Below are 20,478 nucleotides of genomic sequence, written 5' to 3'. Positions count from 1 at the left end.
GTGGGTCGCCCTCCCAGGGCAGCGGGGTACTCGGTACTGGGCCGGTGTCAGGGGAATATGTCACAGTAGTGGTGACCCGGTCCGTGGCCCTGGGCGCCCAAGTCAATGGCGAAATGTCTATGTAGTTAATGGAATAGTTCGTGACGCCACCTGTGGTGTTTGGCAAGCAAGATGTCAAGCCAATGCTGCGTGCAGATCCTCTGGGGCTGATGGTGTGTTGCAGCATAGATGGTGTAGCTCCCCACAGGTGAAGCTGTAACCCCAGGGCAGTGTAATAGCAATAGATGAGGATAGGCGCAGACGGTGTGAGGAATGCTGGTACCCAGATGTAGCGGTGCTGACGGTGTTAGCGCGCAAATGAATGGAAGACACCAGGGCTTGCATTTCCAAAGCTTTACTCACAGTCCGTGGTACACACTGGTGCCTGCCTCCGTGCCGTGTCCTCCGGGGCAGAGACTCAATCAACCTCCCGGGCAAGTCAGGATTCTCCTCTCCAACACTCCGCCAACATGTACCTTTCCTGAACGACTCCTCTATTGCGCCTTAAGGTTTGAAGAGCTCCAGTACTGTGGTACTCTGGAGTTCCTCCTGTCAGATGTTCCTAACAACTCTACTCGTATGGCAGACAGCTGTAGCCTCTCTCGGGGACTCCCTTCTCCGGAGTCCTGGCTCTCTATTCAGTTGCTGTTGTGTCCCATGTCTTTGATGGGAGTAGTGCATTTACAGCCAACTACTCCACCGGTGTCTGCTGCAGAACCATAAGTGTCCATACAACCTCGGGGACCGGGCCCCACCTTGCGCTGAGAACCTATAGGCAGGGTTCCTCTTCGAACCCACAACTCCTCTCTGTTCTCCTACTCCTTCGTTCCGCACTGTTCCTTCTCTCTCTCTTATGGAAGCTTAGGTTTCAGTTCTACGTCTTTCTCCTTCTTTTCCCTTCCCGTGCCAGCTGGCTCAGATCACTGAGGCAGCTGCAGCACTCCTTCCTCCATCCCTTCTTCCAGGGATCCCCCACTCCTCCCGAGTGGCTTCCTTCCTCGCTGACCTCCTGTCAGACTGAACCCTTAATCCTACACTTTCCCACTCTTTTATGTATCCTAACTCCACCCACCTCCCAGCACATCCAGTGTTCCAAGCAGGGAACCAACAAAGGTGCTCTGCTACTCTCCAAGCAGGGAGCCGCAATGTGGTTGTGCTGAACTACTCTATTGTGTGGGGAGCGAGTGTTGGAGCGTGGAAAGGAGTTCCCCCCCTTACCTGGATCGTGGGGCACTACACCTTAGGAAAAGGTGCAGTACCTCTTTGGCGACTGAGCCTCAGTGGCGCCACAATAGAATTAGCGCTTGTTCACACAGTGCGTTTTTGCCACTTTTTTTTCACTGCAGTAAAAGCAGACTGAGTGAGATTTCTGACCTCTCGCACGTGCTCCTTATTTCTTCCTTGCGTTTTCCTGCCAATATTCGCATTTTTGGTGCAGACATTACCGTTTCAAACGCTCGATGTGTGTGCACAGCCCTACACACGTCGGTCTTGATCCAGGGTGCGCTGGAGTAAGTTACCGGCTTTTCATGAAATTGTCGCAGCTTTCTGATGTCCGTGTGCCGCCTTTATAGTTACAATGTTCTCAGGCCATGGAGCTGGATACGCTTCTGCTATTTTTTGTGGTGTAAATTCTGTTGAATTATGCCCCCTCCTTCCCTGATATAATTATCACTGCTGTAGATTGTACAATGAATATTGGCCGATTTATGACCGATAAAGAAATTCCCCCAGGAGGTAACGAAGTTGCAATTCCACCAACTACCTAAAGGTGGCGGTAAGCCTTGACACTTGTAGTTTGAATCTTCCTCCCCAACAGGGAGTTTACTACCCTTTACCCCGACCACGTGACTAGAAACTAAACAGTCCTATTGGTGGAATGTCACGTGTAAAGGTGCGGTTATCTATTTTTTGTTTCCTTCCCGGCTCTGGGGAACTGTGCGTCACGTGACTCGTGTTATCCAATCAGGGAAAGAGATGGTTTCTAGCCGGGAGATCTCGCTCCTCTGAGCAGCAGACAGGACGGCGCGGTACAAGGAGCTGTAAGCACACGGTGGAGGTGCGCAGCCCGGTGGATGCCGGCGTCAGCCATCTTGGAGCCTTAGACATTACGGTTTTGTTGTGATCTCTGCTTTACCAAAGTAGAGCAATAGCTGGTAGGGAGGGTGATCATTGCAAAAAACCTGTAGGGCCCCTGTGTTCTATACATGAGACCCTCCATCATTCCTGACCTGAGATACATGGGGGAGATTTATCAAGAGAAAGGCGCCAGTTTTGCAGCACGAAACCTCCTAACAACCATCACTAGGGTTTTGCACCTTATTTACAGTTTGTTGTCTGACAAGTGGGCGTGGTCTAATGTGGGGTATATTACTGCCACAAAGTAATAGTGGAAAATGTCTGGTAACAGCAAAATTTTTATGGGAAAGTGGGGGGAGTTGATCCAACAAGGGCAGTCACCATAATTTACGCAAAGAAAACTAAAAGTGACAAACTTGCTCCGCTTTATGGCTGGAGGCCAAGATATGACTAGTGCACAAGTAGCTGGAAAATGCAATTAAAGGGGTTATCTGGTGGAGATGTGTCACTGATCTGTGATGGTCCGACTGCTGGGACCTGTAGTGATTTTCAGAACGGGACAGCAGTGCCCACACGCGATCGCTGCTCCATTCATTCTGTATGGGACTGATGAGCGCTGTGCTCAGCTTTATTCGGGGACCCATAGAGAACGGATGGAGGGGCGGTCAAGCGTGGGCACTGCTGTCCCGTTCTGACGTTCGGTGCAGAATAGTCGGACCACCTCTGATCAACAAGTTATAACTTCACTGGACAACCCCCTTTAAGAGGTGTAAAAACTGAAATGCCAAACGCCAGTCTAGATTCATTCTTAGAGGGTGCAAACCTATTTTTCCCTTTTTTCGGCATTTTTGCCCCTCAGTCTTGGTGAAGAGTGCACTGCTTAAATTCGGTGAATCGTTCAGCCGCCATTGCTAGAAGTGAGCTCCCGTCAGGGTCTGTCGTACATTTCTATTCTCCTTTAGTGCGCTTTTGCAGCCTAAATTCTGAAATTGTTGGGCACACTCAAATCAAGCCGATCTCCATCCATTTGGAAAATTATAGTTGTAGCTGGTTGAAATGGTAACAAAAGCGCTAAGAGTTGCACAATTTCCTTTCGGCTATAAGTTTTGCAAAACATTACCACAATTTAAGAGGGGGAAGCTTGCAGGAGTCATCTGCCCCAGTTTGTAGCGCCTTAAGGCACACCCCTTTCAGTGAAACCACACCCTTTTGTCAATCAGGGCTCAGAAAGTACAAATAAAGTGCTGTGTTACTTCGCTCTCCAGCATTGACCATGTTCACCCATTAAGCATTTCTGAAAGGGCTTATCATTTATCACAACTGTAAGATCCCCATTAGATTCCCGTAGATCCAGGGATCCCGTGTGATTGGAGATATTGCTCAGTCTGGGGAAAAGCCTTGTCTCCTGGGCATGTGCAGTGACGCAACGTGTACCTGCGCGGCTTCATCCGCACATGCACTGGGAGACAGACACAGAGATGCAGCGCATGCGCAGGAAGTGATAGTGGGGGTAATTAATAGAGTGAAGTAACGGGCAGGTGCTGGTGTAACCTGTCAGCTTCCCTACAAGAGTAATCCTGACCTATAAATAAATATAATTGATTTATTAGTAATTATGTATTAATAGTTGTTTTGATCCTCTGTTACTCCTGGAAATGTATGAAGACACATGGGCCTTACTAGTTTCCATAATAAACTGGGTGTATCCCCCAAATGTATTGTGAAGAGTGTCCAGGGACACAGAATGGAAACGCCCAATTAATTAATTGATAGATTCTCAGGAGGAATAAAGGCCCCATCACACTAAACGATGTCCCAGCGATCCCACCAACGATCTGACATGATGGGATCGCTGAGACATCGTTAGCCAGCCCCAGCGATTAGGACCAGCGACGCTGGTTTCTAATGTAAACGTCGGGTATCCAGGAGCCGCGCGACTCTTGGAGACCCGACGTTTACCTTGGAAAACAGCGTGTTCGCCGTTTCCACGTTTGTTAGCAACCAGCATCGCTGATCGCTGGTCTCTCGCTGCCACACGCAGCGATGCGCGCTGGGCAGCGGGAGACCAGCGATCGAAAAACGGCCCAGGCCGCTCGAGCGCGATCAGCGATAACCGGCAGGGGGGCCGGTCGCTGATCCCCGTCACACACAGCGATCTCGCTGGCGCCAGGGCTGTGGAGTCGGTAAGCCAAACCTGCGACTCCGACTCCTCAATTTCCCTTAAACCGACTCCACGACTCCGACTCCCACATATATTGCTTATATTTAAGTGAAAAATTTATTGTAGTACAATGTGAACATCAGACATTTAATCATTTTTATGATACAATAATCAAGATATTTAGATAGAACATAATATATATTTATTGGAATACAACTTTAGAACACAAAAAACTGTAATAAATTGTAAATATGTAATACACTGTATACATGTATACGGTACAGACCAAAGTTTGGACACACCTTCTCATTCAAAGAGTTTTCTTTATTTTCATGACTATGAAAATTGTAGATTCACTCAGAAGGCATCAAAACTATGAATTACCACATGTGGAATTATATAATTAAAGTGTGAAACGACTGAAAATATGTCTTATATTCTAGATTCTTCAAAGTAGCCACCTTTTGCTTTGATTACTGCTTTGCACACTCTTGGCATTCTCTTGAAGAGCTTCAAGTGGTAGTCACCAGAACTGGTCTTCCAACAGTCTTGAAGGAGTTCCCAGAGATGCTTAGCACTTGTTGGCCCTTTTGCCTTCACTCTGTGGTCCAGCTCACCCCAAACCATCTCGATTGGGTTCAGGTCTGGTGACTGTGGAGGCCAGGTCATCTGGCGTAGCACCCCATCACTCTCCTTCTTGGTCAAATAGCCCTTACACAGCCTGGAGGTGTGTTTGGGGTCATAGTCCTGTTGAAAAATAAATGATGGCCCAACTAAACGCAAACCATATGGAATAGCATGCCGCTGCAAGATGCTGTGGTAGCCATGCTGGTTCAGTATGCCTTCAATTTTGAATAAATTCCCAACAGTGTCACCAGCAAAGCACAATCACACCTCCTCCATGCTTCACGGTGGGAACCAAGCATGTAGAGTCCATCCGTTCACCTTTTCTGCGTCGCACAAAGACATGGTGGTTGGACCCAAAGATCTCAAATTTGGACTCATCAGACCAAAGCACAGATTTCCACTGGTCTAATGTCCATTCCTTGTGTTCTTTAGCCCAAACAAGTCTCTTCTGCTTGTTGCCTGTCCTTAGCAGTGGTTTCCTAGCAGCTATTTTACCATGAAGGCCTGCTGCACAAAGTCTCCTCTTAACAGTCGTTGTAGAGATGTGTCTGCTGCTAGAACTCTGTGTGGCATTGACCTGGTCTCTATTCTGAGCTGCTGTTAACCAGCGATTTCTGAGGCTGGTGACTCGGATGAACTTATCCTCCGCAGCAGAGGTGACTCTTGGTCTTCCTTTCCTAGGGCGGTCCTCATGTGAGCCAGTTTCTTTGTAGCGCTTGATGGTTTTTGCCAATGCACTTGGGGACACTTTCAAAGTTTTCCCAATTTTTTGGACTGACTGACCTTCATTTCTTAAAGTAATGATGGACACTCGTTTTTCTTTACTCAGCTGCTTTTTTCTTGCCATAATACAAATTCTAACAGTCTATTCAGTAGGACTATCACCTGTGTATCCACCAGACTTCTGCACAGCACAACTGATGGTCCCAACCCCATTTATAAGGCAAGAAATCCCACTTCTTAAACCTGACAGGACACACCTGTGAAGTGAAAACCATTTCCGGTGACTACCTCTTGAAGCTCATCAAGAGAATGCCAAGAGTGTGCAAAGCAGAAATCAAAGCAAAAGGTGGCTACTTTGAAGAACCTAGAATATAAGACATACAGTATTTTCAGTTGTTTCACACTTTTTTGTTAATTATATAATTCCACATGTGGTAATTCATAGTTCTGATGCCTCCAGAGTAAATCTACAATTTTCATAGTCATGAAAATAAAGAAAACGCTTTGATTGAGAAGGTGTGTCCAAACTTTTGGTCTGTATTGTGTGTGTGTGTGTATATATATATATATATATATATATATATATATATATATATATATACACACACACACACACACACACACACACACACACACACACACACACACACTATGACTTATCTCGGCTAAGATAAAGCCTAGATCCTCAGGCTATATTCACACTACGGGCGTAGCCAGGATGAAACCTGGGGGGGGGGGGGGGGGGAGAATCTCATGCTGTTCCGCAGAATTTCATACTGCACACCTCAGCTGCTGCAGAACCTCATACTTCACACCCTTACACTTGAAGATAAAGCCTGCACCTTAAGAAGATGTGGTGATGAATGCAGTCTATTTATTCCAACTATCAGTTGATGTTACTGAAGACGAGCAATGCCTGTCCTGGGCGTCCTTTTGGGCAGCTATGAGGTGTACCTGACTGGTGCTAAAAAAAAAAAAGGAGTGTTAGTCTGTGTGCTATCCGGCTTTCATTCTTTTTGGTACAGATATGATATGGATAGACAGATATGGATAAATGGATAGATAGAGCAGATTTCTAATCTTTTGCTATTGAGAACATTATCTATGAGCTCAAAAACCTTTCAGGTGATGCGGTTTTTTAAAAAGCTGATCTGCTTTTGCAACTGAAAAACGTATCCTCAAAAAACGCAGGAAAAACGCTGTGTGTGAATGTAGCCTTAGATCAGGAATAGAACAGTCATTTATAGGACATTTCATAACTTTCCCAAATTCCTATGAAAAAATATTCAGCATATTCTGCATTGAACTACTGTACCCAATTTATTATATATTTTAGGAGTCGGAGTCGGACCATTTTATACTGACTCCAACTCCACCAAAATGAGCACCGACTCCACCAAAATGAGCACCGACTCCGACTCCACGACTCCGACTCCACAGCCCTCGCTGGCGTGTCACAAAATCAGTGATCTCGCTAGCGAGATCGCTTAGTGTGACGGGGCCTTAACGCTGATACACTTTGAATAATGGGTGTTCCAGAATTGGTATTTTATATGGAATGATTTCATTAAGAGGGTAGTGAGGTGACACGATGCACGTTGCTTCTTTTTTAGGTTTTCAAGATGACTCATTACAGCTTAAATGATGGACACGGCCTCCAACCGGATGACTTCTGCCGGGAGGTGTTTCAGCCCATCAGCGAGCTCTTCCAGCCTCCAGATCACAGTCTAAGCACCTCTGACGTCATGCTGGATGATAATCTGGGGGATATACCGCTGCCTTGCAGGATGGAGGAGGTATCGTCAGATTCGCACCTGCTGCCATCCGTCACAAATAAATGGGACGCAGGTTTGTCTTTGATCGAGTCTGGATCACTCATCAGGATCAGGCACCTAGTTCTGACTTGCACATATCTCTCTATTCCTGTATTCCCTTAGAACAATCTTGAAACATCTTTTCGATGTTGCATTGTGCTGTCCCTTGGTTACTCCTCCTGGAAAAATAGAATTAAATTGACGATATGACGTCACTATTTCCTATCTCACTGGGGTGTGTCCTTACTTAAAAAGGGTTGAAATATAACACCTAGGGGTGGGATAGGGGACAGCTTCCCTAGCATTCAAGTCCCCCCAAAATACAAGAAGAAGGTTCTGTAGAGCCCCTTCTGAATGTGGTGAAGGGTGAGCTTTCACGCCACTGTTCTATTAAAGGCGTTGTCCCCTTTTAGAAAAATTTTTTTTAGTAGTTTCATTGGGGAACACAGGAAACCATAGGTGTACACTTCAGGGGTCCATCTCGGAGTCTCCGCCGCTCTCAGTGTCTGTTATTGTCTGCAGCGCAATCAATCAGAGCTCAGTAACTATGAACATATAGACAGCACAAACCACTGACCTCACTGATTGGCTGCAGCTCTGTTGACGTGACGTTAGCACTGCAGACAAACAACTAAGACTGAAGAAGTGGCGGAGTCTCGTTGCTACACCCCTGGGAAGGTAAGTAAGTCTCCGTTTATGTGTTTTTAGAACTACACCCGGTCTTTTCTGAAATGGGACAACCACCTTAACTTTCTAAATGACTTCTGGTTATCATCGAGTATTGGACTTATTTCAGCAATATCTGATGGATATCAGTCCCACCTCTGGGCAAATACACCTGTCTCAAGAATGGGGTTCCCCCAAATGCCCGTTTTACCTGCTGAGATCGTTGATGTAAATGGGAGATCCAAAAGTAGCAGAGTAAGGGAAATGGGACCCCTGTTCTCGAGATAGACAGGTCCCTGAGGTGGTGCTCCTAAATCCTGACCAACCTCCTTCATTAGGGATCACTGCAGAATTGCAATATGCTGATTATATTTCTAATTTTGCCCCTACCAGATCTCCACCTCCGAGGCGCTGAGGGAAGCAGTACGCTACTGAACAAGTCCTGCACTGAGAAATGTGTTCAGACTACCATGCTGAACTGCAAGGTATGCGGAAAAGTCTTCTCCAGCGCCAGCTCCCTCAACAAACACTCGGTCACCCACAGCCAGGAGCGAAGTCACATCTGCAAGATCTGCATGAAAGCCTTCAAAAGACAGGACCACCTGTATGTACCCAGACCGATGGCCATGTAGTAACGCAATACAGATGTCTTCTCACTGTCCACAAGGCCACGATCAGACAAGCCTATGAAATACTTTAATCCTGAAAAATCGGGCTGTTGTTACCCATGTCTGTTTTTTTACATCCAATTTTATAGAAGTTAAACTTTATTTGATCTTTTAAATGTTAAGTTAATAATTGCAAAATATCCATAAAAATTGGATGTAAAATTGATTTTCCATATGGCATCCAATTTTTTTTGATTTTTTTTTTTGTTTTGTGCACACAGACTTAAAAATGCTTGAGACAAGTGAATGTGCCCTTTATCCAGAACATTGGGGTGTGCGATAACTGATTTTAACATGGAAAGGGCACGTACATATAGGCACAGTGGAGTACACTTACCCAGCTATTTCTATACTACAGTCATGGCCAAAAGTTTTGAGAATGACACAAATATTAATTTTTACAAAGTCTACTGCTTCATTTTTTCTAATGGCAATTTGCATATACTCCAGAATGTTATAAAGAGTGATCAGCTTAACAGCAATTACTTGCAAAGTCAATATTTGCCTAGAAAATTAACTTTATCCCCCAAAACACATTTCAACATCATTGCAGCCCTGCCTTAAAAGGACCAGCTAACATTGTTTCAGTGATTGCTCCATTAACACAGGTGTGGGTGTTGATGAGGACAGGGCTGGAGATCAATCTGTCATGATTAAGTAAGAATGACACCACTGGACACTTTAAAAGGAGGCTGGTGCTTGGAATCATTGTTTCTCTTCTGTTAACCATGGTTATCTCTAAAGAAACACGTGCAGTCATCATTGCACTGCACAAAAATGGCCTAACAGGGAAGAGTATCGCAGCTAGAAAGATTGCACTCAGTCAACAATCTATCGCATCATCAAGAACTTCAAGGAGAGAGGTTCCCTTGTTGCCAAAAAGGCTCCAGGGCGCCCAAGAAAGACCAGCAAGCGCCAGGATCGTCTCTTAAAAGTGTTTCAGCTGCGGGATCGGGCTACCAGCAGTGCAGAGCTTGCTTAGGAATGGCAGCAGGCAGGTGTGAGTGCATCTGCATGCACTGTGAGGCGGAGACTCTTGGAGCAAGGCCTGGTCTCAAGGAGGGCAGCAAGGAAGCCACTTTTCTCCAGAAAAAACATCATGGACAGACTGATATTCTGCAAGAGGTACAGGGAGTGGACTGCTGAGGACTGGGGTAAAGTCATTTTCTCTGATGAATCCCCTTTTCGATTGTTTGGGACATCTGGAAAACGGCTTATTCGGAGAAGACCAGGTGAGCGCTACCACCAGTCTTGTCTCATGCCAAATGTCAAGCATCCTGAAACCATTCATGTGTGGGGTGGCTTCTCAGCCAAGGGAATGGGCTCTCTCTCAATCTTGCCTAAAAACACAGCCATGAATAAAGAACGGTACCAGAATGTCCTCCAAGAGCAACTTCTCCCAACCGTCCAAGAGCAGTTTGGCGATCAACAGTGCCTTTTTCAACATGATGGAGCACCTTGCCATAAAGCAAAGGTGATAACTAAATGGCTCAGGGAACAAAACATAGAGATTTTGGGACCATGGCCTGGAAGCTCCCCAGATCTTAATCCCATTGAGTACTTGTGGTCAATCATCAAGAGACGGGTGGACAAACAAAAACCTTCAAATTCAGACAAAATAAAAGCATTGATTTTGCAAGAATGGACTGCTATCAGTCAGGATTTGATCCAGAAGTTGATTGAGAGCATGCCAGGGAGAATTGCTGAAGTCCTGAAGAGGAAGGGTCAACACTGCAAATATTGACTTGCTGCATTAACTCATTCTAACTGTCAATATAACCTTTTGTTACACATAATATGATTGCAATTATATTTCTGTATGTGATAAAAACATCTGACAAACACACATAAAAACCAGAGGCCAGCAGATCATGTGAAAATATAATATTTGTGTCATTCTCAAAACTTTTGGCCATGACTGTAAGCCTTTCCCAGCCAGGCAATTTTTTTTTGCTATTTTTTTGTTCTCCCCTCTTCAAAGAGCCATAATTTTTATTTTTCCAATGACATAGCCGCATAACTCTTTGTGGTGTTTACCGTATGGATTAATTAGTTGTATATTTCCATAGCTCAAACTTTTACAGACCTGGCAGCGCCGAATGTTTTTTTTTTTTCCTGTAGTTTTGAACTGGGAAAATTGTAGTCGGAGATAAAATAGTATTTAGTCAGCCACCAATCTGAAGACTAAATCTGCAATAGGCAAGCAGGTTAGTGTGATGAAATCAACTGTGGAAGCAATAATAGAAAAATGGAAGACATACAAGATCACTGATAATCTCCCTAGATCTGGGGCTCCATGCAAGATCTCACCCCTTGGGGTCCAAATAATCACAAGAACAGTGAGCAAAAATCTCAGAACCACACAGGGGGACCTATTGAATGACCTGCATAGAGCTGGGACCACCGTAACACAGGCTACTCTCAGTAACACACTATGCCGCCAGGGACTCAGATCCTGCAGTGCCAGACGTGTACCCCTGTTTAAGCCAGTACATGTTCAGGCCCGTCTGAAGTTTGCTAGAGGGCATTTGGATTATACAGAAGAGTATTGGTAGAATGTCATATGGCCTGATGAAACCAAAGTAGAACTGTTTGGTAGAAACAAAACTTGTTGTTTTTGGAGGAGACAGAATATTGAGTTGCATCCAAAGAACACCATACCTACTGTGAAGCATGGGAGTGGCAACATCAAGCTTTGGGGCTGTTTCTCTGCAAAGGGATCAGAACGACTGATCCGTGTACATGAAAGAATGAATGGGGCCATATATTGTGAGATTTTGAGTGCAAACCTCCTTACATCAGCAAGGGCATTGAAGATGAAACGTGGATGGGTCTTTCAGCATAATAATCCCAAGCACAGCACCAGGGCAACGAAGGAGTGGCTTTGTAAGAAGCATGTGAAGGTCCTGGAGTGGCCTAGCCAGTCTCCAGATCTCAACCCTATACAAAACCTTTGGAGGGATTTGAAAGTCAGAGTTTCCCAGTGACAGGCCCAAAACATCACTGCTCTAAAGGAGATCTGCATGGAGGAATGGACCAACATACCACCAACAGTGTGTGTCAACCTTGTGTAGACTTACAGAAAACGTTCGGCCTCTGCCATTGCCAAAAAAGAATATATAACAAAATATTGAGATGAACTTTTGTTAATGGCCAAATACTTATTTTCCACCGTAATTTGCAAAATAAATCTTGCCGAATCAGACAAGGTGATTTTCTGGATTTGTTTTCTCATTTTGACTCTCATAATTGTGGTCTACCTATGATGTCAATTACAGGCCTCTCTCATCTTTTTAAGTGGGAGAACTTGCACAATTGGTGGCTGACTAAATACTTTTTTCCCCACTCTACATACATATATGTATACTTTTTTTTGTTTATTTTCGTTGTATTTATTTTTTAGCCCCCTGGAGGGACAGCGGCATGTAATTGATTAAACCGCTACAGTCAGAGCTTGCGCTATTAGGTGGCCGGTGCCAGCAGTAACACCGCCATTGTCTCAGGTGTATGGAGCGAGCTCAGCCCCTGATCCTGCTCCATTCACCTGCACATCTAATGTTGGGAAAGACTTGATTAGAAAATAATTGCACTATATATCTATTTTTGAACACTCACTAAAGCAAATATACACATGCAAAATGCACGCTGCCGTCCTAATTCACCCTATATGTCAAAAAATTCATATGCATTCTGCAGAATAGAGAGCCATTGATCGTAGGTAGCTGTGTGATAAGTCAATGTCCACCCCTTAACGAGCCTTGCAACATGGTCAGGGATCATCCCTCAATTCTGTGCCACCTGGAGAAGGGGCAGGCATAAAAAAAAAAAAAAAAAGGGTCTTGTTGCAACGGCCAGACCCTAAATTTGTAGCAGCTTCCATTAGCTGTCAGGACACCTCTCAGATATAGTGAGAAATGCTCAGGTTGTGCCAGGTGCTGTCATGTAACGTAGTCAAAGTGTCTCCTCTTCTCTCTTCTCCAGGATGGGACACATGTTGACTCATCTGAAGGTAAAACCGTTCTTGTGCACAGAGCGCGGCTGCAACAAGAGCTACTGTGATTTCAGATCATTGCGGAGACATTACGAGCTTCATCACGGACTGTGGACAAACCAGCTGGAAGTACCAACCGCAAACTCTGCATTACCACCAAGTAGCGTGCTAGAGCCAGTCTCCGGCCTGCCTGTTCTGCCCAATGATGAGCTCATCAGATGCCTGGTGACTGAGATTTTACAGCAGAAGGTCACGTCCAATATGGCGGTTTTGCAGGACGCCAAGGCCAACCATGTCCCCCAGACAACAACTTTAAATGGCAGTAAGTGGAGCGAAGACTTTGCAGCCAGAAATACTTACACTGTAATTAATTCTTCTAACAAAGTGTCCATGGATCCAGCCTATGCCAGTTACTCTGATCCTTCAGCAGATCATCCCCTGTATCCTGCAAAGATCCGATCTATGCAGGAGCAGCCGGATATTCTTTTAACCAGGTCATTTAATGATGACACAACAAGTGGTGAATTTGAAGAGCCCCTTGCCAAGCCCCCAAACTACCTAGATCATAGGTACGCGTATCTTGCAGCTGATAATGGACTCCAGGCCATGCAAGCGCAGTATTCATTTCCCCATGCACCAGATTTCACAAGACTTCCGATTCAGCTCTGTCCAAATTCAGGATTCCAGATCCAAAACCCGGCAAACTTTTATCCTCCCGTGAAAAATTCCCAGTCTACGATCTGTCACACTGCAACACTAACTCTCCCCAGTATGTCCATGCCCCGGTGGCATCCAGAAATTACTGGTATAAGAGGCTGGGGGGAGCTGCAAAGAGACCCTCGGGGACTGCTAACATTATCCAGGATCAGCAGGGCGGCAGAAAACATGGCCAGTGGAAGTCAAAATGGTGCAACGCAAGCCCGACCCGGACAGGAGAGTCAGAAACTGGTAAACGGCACAAGTGAAATACAGTCCAAGTTGGCCATGAAGACGGACACGCCGAACCTTAATCCCAGAATAGTCCCTGCAAGTCAAGAGGCCCTAGAGTCATTTACGGCCTTAAATAAATCCCAGGGTAATGAAAAAATGTATGGACTTTCTATCAGCAAGCCAAAAGTAAGTAGTGTCACTGCCCAGGAATGAGCCGACTACAGATCAGTGGGTGAAATCTAAGAATAATATATTAGGAAAAAGTGATCTCACCATTTTCAAGATCTCTACTTGCTGAGGAATTACTGTTTACATTCAGCAGCTGAATGGTTTATTACAGTGCACCAGAGCTGCTCCCATTCAGTGACAGCAAGCAGAGATCTCGGTGAGGAATTATGATCACATATATTAAGACATCAGCCCTACAAAAAAAGTAAATTGGCTGAAATTGCAGGAAACATTAAATTGGGCATAGATGGTGGTTTTTTTTTATTCAGTATAGTCGTCTTTACACGAAACATAAAAAAGTTGTAGTCATGTCTGCACCACTGCTTTGCTGCCACTAGATGTCACCCTTGCACCATGCCTCAGCCATATAGAATCTTATGGGCTTCTGCTGTCGCCTGTTGCTTTCCTATTACCCGTGTCTGTGCCCTCTGCTGGGTGCATACCCTCAAGAGCTATTTGCCCAAGTCGGGTGGATGCCTGGGCATGTACAAATCTGAGCAACCTGTCCTCTGCCTTCCCTGAATCCTGGTGCTGTGTTTGCAAGGTGCCTTAGGATCGCTGTGGCCCTCAGTTCTGCTATGTAGTTCATCCTATCACAGACAAACATAATATAGTAAAAAGAAAAAAATCTACACAAGAAAAATTAACACAATATGTATTCCTACACTATGAATGTTGTCAAATAAAAAGCAGTCACACACATATATATATATATATATATCATTATTTTTACGATCACTACTACATTTTATATAATTTATCATTCCCCTGTCTCCCAAAAATATAATAAAAGATAATACAAGTCTTTAATGTCCCAAATTTTTTTTTTGAAACACAGTAATAGAAAAAGTAGGAATTAGTCCTACCGGTAATGGTGTTTCTTGGAGTCCATGATGACAGCACCACCAGGAGGTTGTCCTTCGTATCCTTGATAGGGACAGGAGCACAGAAGAAGTTAAATAGCCCCTCCCCACCACCACCCTTCAGTGTCTTTTCCAAGTACCACACCAGGATGGATGCAACGCTATTTTATTGAACTTCCTCTCTACACATGTTCATTTCACATGCAAGACAAGAAATCCAATGGAGGGTATATAAGGGGTGCTGTTATGATGGACTCCTGGAAAACACTATCACCGGTAGGATTAATTCCTACTTTCCAGGACGTCCCTCCTGACAGCACCACCAGGAGAAGTACCAAATAACTCCTACTAGGGCGGGATTACCGCTTAGAGGACTTTCCTCCCAAAGGCTGTCTGTTGCTTTGACATAACTTATGTCTGCAAAAGGTATTTAAAAATCTGACCAAATCGCAGCTCTGATCCATGGATCCCCCAGCACTCTCTGCCCATGAAGCGGAGATCGCTCTCAGCGAGTGAGCCCTGAGGTTCTCCGGCGGAGTCTTTCCCGCCGAGACATATGCTGCATTAATTGTCGACTTAATCCATCTACCCAGAGTAGCTTTTGAAACTTTCTTCCCCCCTGTTCTTTCGGGTCATCTAGACGAAGAGGTTTGAGTCCACTCTTCAGCTGTCTGTGAGCTTCACGTATTGTAGAACTGTTCTCCTTACATCCAAGGAGTGAAGAGAGAGTTTTCTTATTACTGTAGTTTTGACAGAAAGTGGGTAACACAATTTTCTGATTCCGGTGGAAGTCCGTAACCACCTTGGGAAAAAAGGCTGGATCCTGTCTTAGGATGATACAGTCCTCCCGAATTTTTAGATAAGGGTCCCTTATGGAAAGGGCCCGGATCTCTCCTATACGCCTCGCTGAAGATATCGTCACCAGGAGGACTGCTTTAAGCGACACTGACCTTAGATCTGCTTGGTCTAGTGGCTCGTATGGACTTTTGCGTAATTCGTTTAAGACCAAGATGAGATCCCAGGGGATCATTGTGCTTTGTATTGTAGGTCTAATACGCTGAATAGCTTTAATGGAACTTACTACCCAGGGATGGTTGGCCAGTGGATAGTCAAAGAACGATCCCAGAGCTGCTATATGTACCTTTAATGTACTAGGCTTCAGACCCCTATCAAAGCCAGTCTGATGGAAATCTAGAATATTAGGAATATCTGGGCTCTGAGTGATGGAGACGGGAACAGTACTTTGGGAACAGAATTTCTTCCAGACCTTTAGATATATAGCGGACCAGCTTCCTGCTCTTTTGGATAGTAGAGATGACCGATTCCGACAGGCCCTTTGATCCGGGATCGCCCTCTCAGGATCTAGGATGACAACCGTAACATCCCTAGATTTAGATGAAAATGAGAGCCCTGCGTTAGAAGCAGGGCTGTGGAGTCGGTAAGCCAAACCTGCGACTCCGACTCCTCAATTTCCCTTACACCGACTCCGACTCCAACTCCGACTCCGACTCCCACACATATTGCTTATATTTAAGTGAAAAATTTATTGTAGTACAATGTGAATCTCAGACATTTAATCATTTTTATGATCCAATAATCAAGATATTTAGATAGAACAGAATATATATTGGTGTACTACCCGGTTTTCATTCTTTTTGGTACAGATACGATATGGATAGACAGATATGGATAAATGGATAGATAGAGCAGATTTCTAATCTGCTTTTGCTATTGAAAACATTATCTATGAGCTCAAAAACCTTTCAGGTGATGCAGTTTTTTAAAAAGATGATCAGCTTTTGCAGCTGAAAAACGTATCCTCAAAAAACTCAGGAAAAACGCTGTGTGTGAATGTAGCCTTAGATCAGGAATATAACAGCCATTTATAGGACATTTCATAACTTTCCCAAACTCCTATGAAAAAATATTCAGCACATCCTGCATTGAATTACTGTACCCAATTTATTATATATTTTAGGAGTCGGAGTCGGTCCATTTTATACCGACTCCAACTCCGACTCCACCAAAATGAGCACCGACTCCGACTCCACGACTCCGACTCAGACTCCACAGCCCTGGTTAGAAGGTCCAGTCTTGATGGTAGGAGAATTGCATCTAATGCCATCCACTTCAATAGGCAAAACCTGCTCCTTTTGGGCCAGTAGGGGATTATTAGCATCACCGCTGCCCAGCTCTCCTGGATCTTTCTCAGTACCCTCGGTATTAGATCGAGTGGTGGGAAGGCGTATGCAAGCTGTATATACCAGCTCTGTGTCAATTCGTCCACCCTGGTCGGATTGTCTCCTGGATTTATTGAAAAGAATTATTTTGTCTTTGTATGTCTTCTGGAGGCGAATAAGTCTTTCTGGTGTACCCCAGCTCTAGGTCAGCTGATAAAAGAGTTCTTCGTTTAGAGACCATTCCGAGGGTTGAACCTTCTCCCTGCTTTTAGAAAGTCTGATTTTTTGAGCCTTTTAAATGCACTGCTGTGATTGACTTCACTGTGCTTTCTGCCCAGGAAAATATTGTTTCTGATATTTCCTGTAAGTGACGGTGCCTCGGACCTCCCTGATGTAGGAGGAAGGATACTGTGGTGGGATTGTCTGAAAAGATTCTGACATGTCGATCCTTTAGCTCTTCTTGGCATCTCTTCAGTGCTTCCCAAACTGCTCTGAGCTCTGTGGTTCGAGGAGTTGTTGAACACTGATGTGGACCATGTTCCTTGGAGGTAAGTCCTTCTATGTGAGATCCCCAACCTTTGAGGCTTGCATCCGTAGTGATGCTTACAAATGGCGACACTTTCCAGGGTCTTCCTTTCCTGAGATTTGCTATTTTGGTGCACTACGACAGACTGCTTTATCTCTCCGGATATTAACATTCTGTTGTCCAGTGATGCCTCCTTGCCGTCCTAGGCTGACAGTACCTCCCGTTGTAGGATTCTTGAATGGAACTGACTCCATTGGACACTGGGAATACATGAGGTCATTAGATCTAGAACTCTCATGGCTTTCCTGATGGAGATGTACTTTCGTTTTTGCATAGCCTGTATCTCCCGTTTATTTGTCTGTTGTTTGTGCAGTGGAAGGAATGAATACTCCTGTTCGGAACCTAGGAGCACCCAGAAACTTTTTCTTCCTTTCTGGTCTGAGACTTTATTTTTTTAAGGTTTATTAACCATCCCAGCCTCTCTAGGACTGACAAGGTTGTTGCTAAATATTCCTCCATCTGCTCTGGCGAGTCTGCTACTAGTAGCAGGTCGTCCAAGTATGGGACAATGAGAATGTTATTTTCTCTTTGGAGCCCATAATTTCCACTCTGAGTTTTGTAAAGATTTGGGGCACAGAGGAGAGGCCGAACGGCAGATACCGGAACTCAAAATGTTGCACCTTCCCCTGGTTCTTTATCGAAAATCTGAGGTATTTTTGGTGTGAGGTATGGATGTGTACATGGTAATAGGCACTCTCTAGATCCAGCGTGCTCATTACAGAGTCCTTTATCAGTGGCATGACCGACCAGAGTGACTCCATTTTGAACTGCTTGTAGACCCACCCACCGGTTTAGTGGTTTCAGGTTGATTATTGTTTGGTATTCCCCTCCTGGCTTCTTTAGGGAAAACAGACTGGAATAATGTCCTTTAGTATTGTTGGGAATGTGGCGCCTGAATTATGACCCACAATTCTTGTATATCTTTTTGGAATCTGGTGGACCACTGGAGACTGGGTAGGGGTTAGACAGTATCTCTTGAGAGGTAACTGGGTGAACTCTATCCTGTACCCCAGAGCTACTGTGTGCAGAATCCATGGATTCTTGGCAATTTCCTGCCAACCTCCCACGAAGTACTGGTGTCTCCTCCCAACGCCACTGTCGTCATTGTCTGCTGGGTTTTGGTTCATGGTCCTGAAAGGAGCCTCTACCTTGGCCACCCTTGGGGTAGCTCCATCTGCCCAACTTCCCCTTCCCTTTGTAGTCCTGCCTGGGATGAGAGAGAGTCCTCCGAAAGGACGGCATTCTCTTCGGTTTTTCTTCAGGGAAGCCTTTCTTTTTGTCTGATGCTTTCTCAAGCAACTTATCCAGGACTGGTCCGAATGTGTGTAGACCAAGTGAAGGGTATCGAGCACAGCTTATTCTTTGACTGGGTGTCCCCTGTCCATGATCTTAGTCACAAAGCCTGCCTTGCTGTGTTTGACAACACGTTTCGTGCTGCAAAGCAGGCTGACTGTTGAAGCATCCTGCCATAAAATCGGTCGCCATTTTCAGCAAAGGTAACGATTTCAAGATTTCTTCCCTGGGAGTCCACCCATAGAGTCATTGACCTGGCTACCGGAGTGACTGCCATGTTTGCTTTCATAATGGCTGCAGACGATTCCCAGGCCTTCTTAAGTAGGTCCTCCGACCTTTTGTCCATTGGATCATTAAGGCCAGAAGAGTCTTCAAAGGGAATGGTTGTCTTCTTAGAGACCCGTGCTACAGGTATGTCAATTTTTGGTACTGTTTCCCATACCTTGGTCTCCTCTGGATCAAAGGGAAGGCGGTACTTAAAATCCCTTGGGACTACATGCTTTTCCCCCACGTCCTCCCACTCTTCCAGTATCATTGCTGTTGTGTGGTTTCATAACTGGAAAGACCCTGATCCTACGGGTTCTTAAGCCTCCGAACATTTCATCCATTTATGAGCGGATCCAAAGATAATTTGTTTAGCGATCAGCCTTAGAAGCCATAATACAATAAAAACTTTAGGAAAGTTTTGTAACTAACTTTTTTAAAATTTCTGTTTGATTATGTGCACACTAACCCAGGCTGTGGCATGTTTCCTACACCACAAAGTTCAGCTCAACTTTCATCATAAATTGAAAGGAACTGAGAAAAAAAATAGACAAAAGAGGTACAAACTCCTCTCACTGATAGATTTTCAGTTAACTCATTCTTCAGCCCAGTAATAGACAGCTCAACACACACACACAGACTATAGGAAGGCAAACGGTGCAAAATTTGTACTAAGAACCAATTATGAAAATGATTTTTCTTCCAAAATAAACATTTATAGACCGTTGTTAAAATATGACAATATAGGATATTTTAAAGGACTTTCAAGAAGGGGATACAGTAAGCTGGCAACGTACGGGGGAGCCGACAGCACAATGTCTGGGATCAGGGTCCTGGACAACGAAGGACGAGACTGCAGGACGCCTGGTGATCCCTGTGTCTGTGCCAGTCACTAAGAAAGACAACAAGGTGAGGGGAGCTTTTTAAGTAATTATTCCCCTTTACAACCCCTTTAACTGTTGGCACTTTTATCTTTGCTGTTTAGGTGAATGCACTTAGAGGTCATCAAAAGTCTACCATGAAAAAGGGGAAAAAGAAAAGACCTTGTCCTCTGCCCTTATACATCCCCACTCCGGTGGTGGAAAAGAATTCTGCCCCCTCTGGTTGTTTCCAGAGCAGCATGCGCTCACCAGACACCCCGCTATCCGAGTACCTCCACAAAGGTGCCCTCCACTGCCAGTACACCCCCCCTCCCATGCTAAGCCCCATCCGCCAAGGTACCGGCCTCTATTTCCACACCTTCTGCGCTCCCTCCAGTGCCAAGTACCAGCCTCTCAGTGTTGATGGTGAGTACTGGTTTCCGTGTGGTGGTACGACATGAGGACTTGTGTGTATAATGGTACTTACAGTGCGTGTTACCCCCGCA

General features: G+C 45.0%; 1 protein-coding gene across 3 annotated transcripts; it reads left to right on the top strand.

Moving 5' to 3' along the window:
- The first annotated feature begins 1,970 nt into the window (after nt 1-1,970).
- On the top strand, nt 1,971-20,403 carry LOC141051693 (uncharacterized). 3 transcript variants are annotated; one of them, XM_073548686.1, is made up of 5 exons: nt 1,971-2,081; nt 7,243-7,477; nt 8,503-8,713; nt 12,759-13,884; nt 19,860-20,403. In XM_073548686.1, the coding sequence occupies exons 2-5, from the start codon at nt 7,252-7,254 to the stop codon at nt 20,037-20,039; spliced, it is 1,743 nt and encodes a 580-aa protein (XP_073404787.1). In that variant the 5' UTR covers nt 1,971-2,081; nt 7,243-7,251; the 3' UTR covers nt 20,040-20,403. The 3 variants fall into 3 exon arrangements, with proteins under 3 accessions (XP_073404787.1, XP_073404786.1, XP_073404788.1); XM_073548685.1 differs by having other exon boundaries at nt 1,971-2,098; XM_073548687.1 differs by lacking the exon at nt 1,971-2,081 and having other exon boundaries at nt 7,305-7,425.
- Nucleotides 20,404-20,478: the final 75 nt, after the last annotated feature.

The sequence above is a fragment of the Dendrobates tinctorius genome, unplaced genomic scaffold (assembly GCF_039654945.1).
Source record: "Dendrobates tinctorius isolate UK_male_01 unplaced genomic scaffold, ASM3965494v1 ptg000158l, whole genome shotgun sequence".
Taxonomy (NCBI): Eukaryota; Metazoa; Chordata; class Amphibia; order Anura; family Dendrobatidae; genus Dendrobates; species Dendrobates tinctorius.
This window is presented reverse-complemented; position numbering and strand designations above follow the sequence as displayed.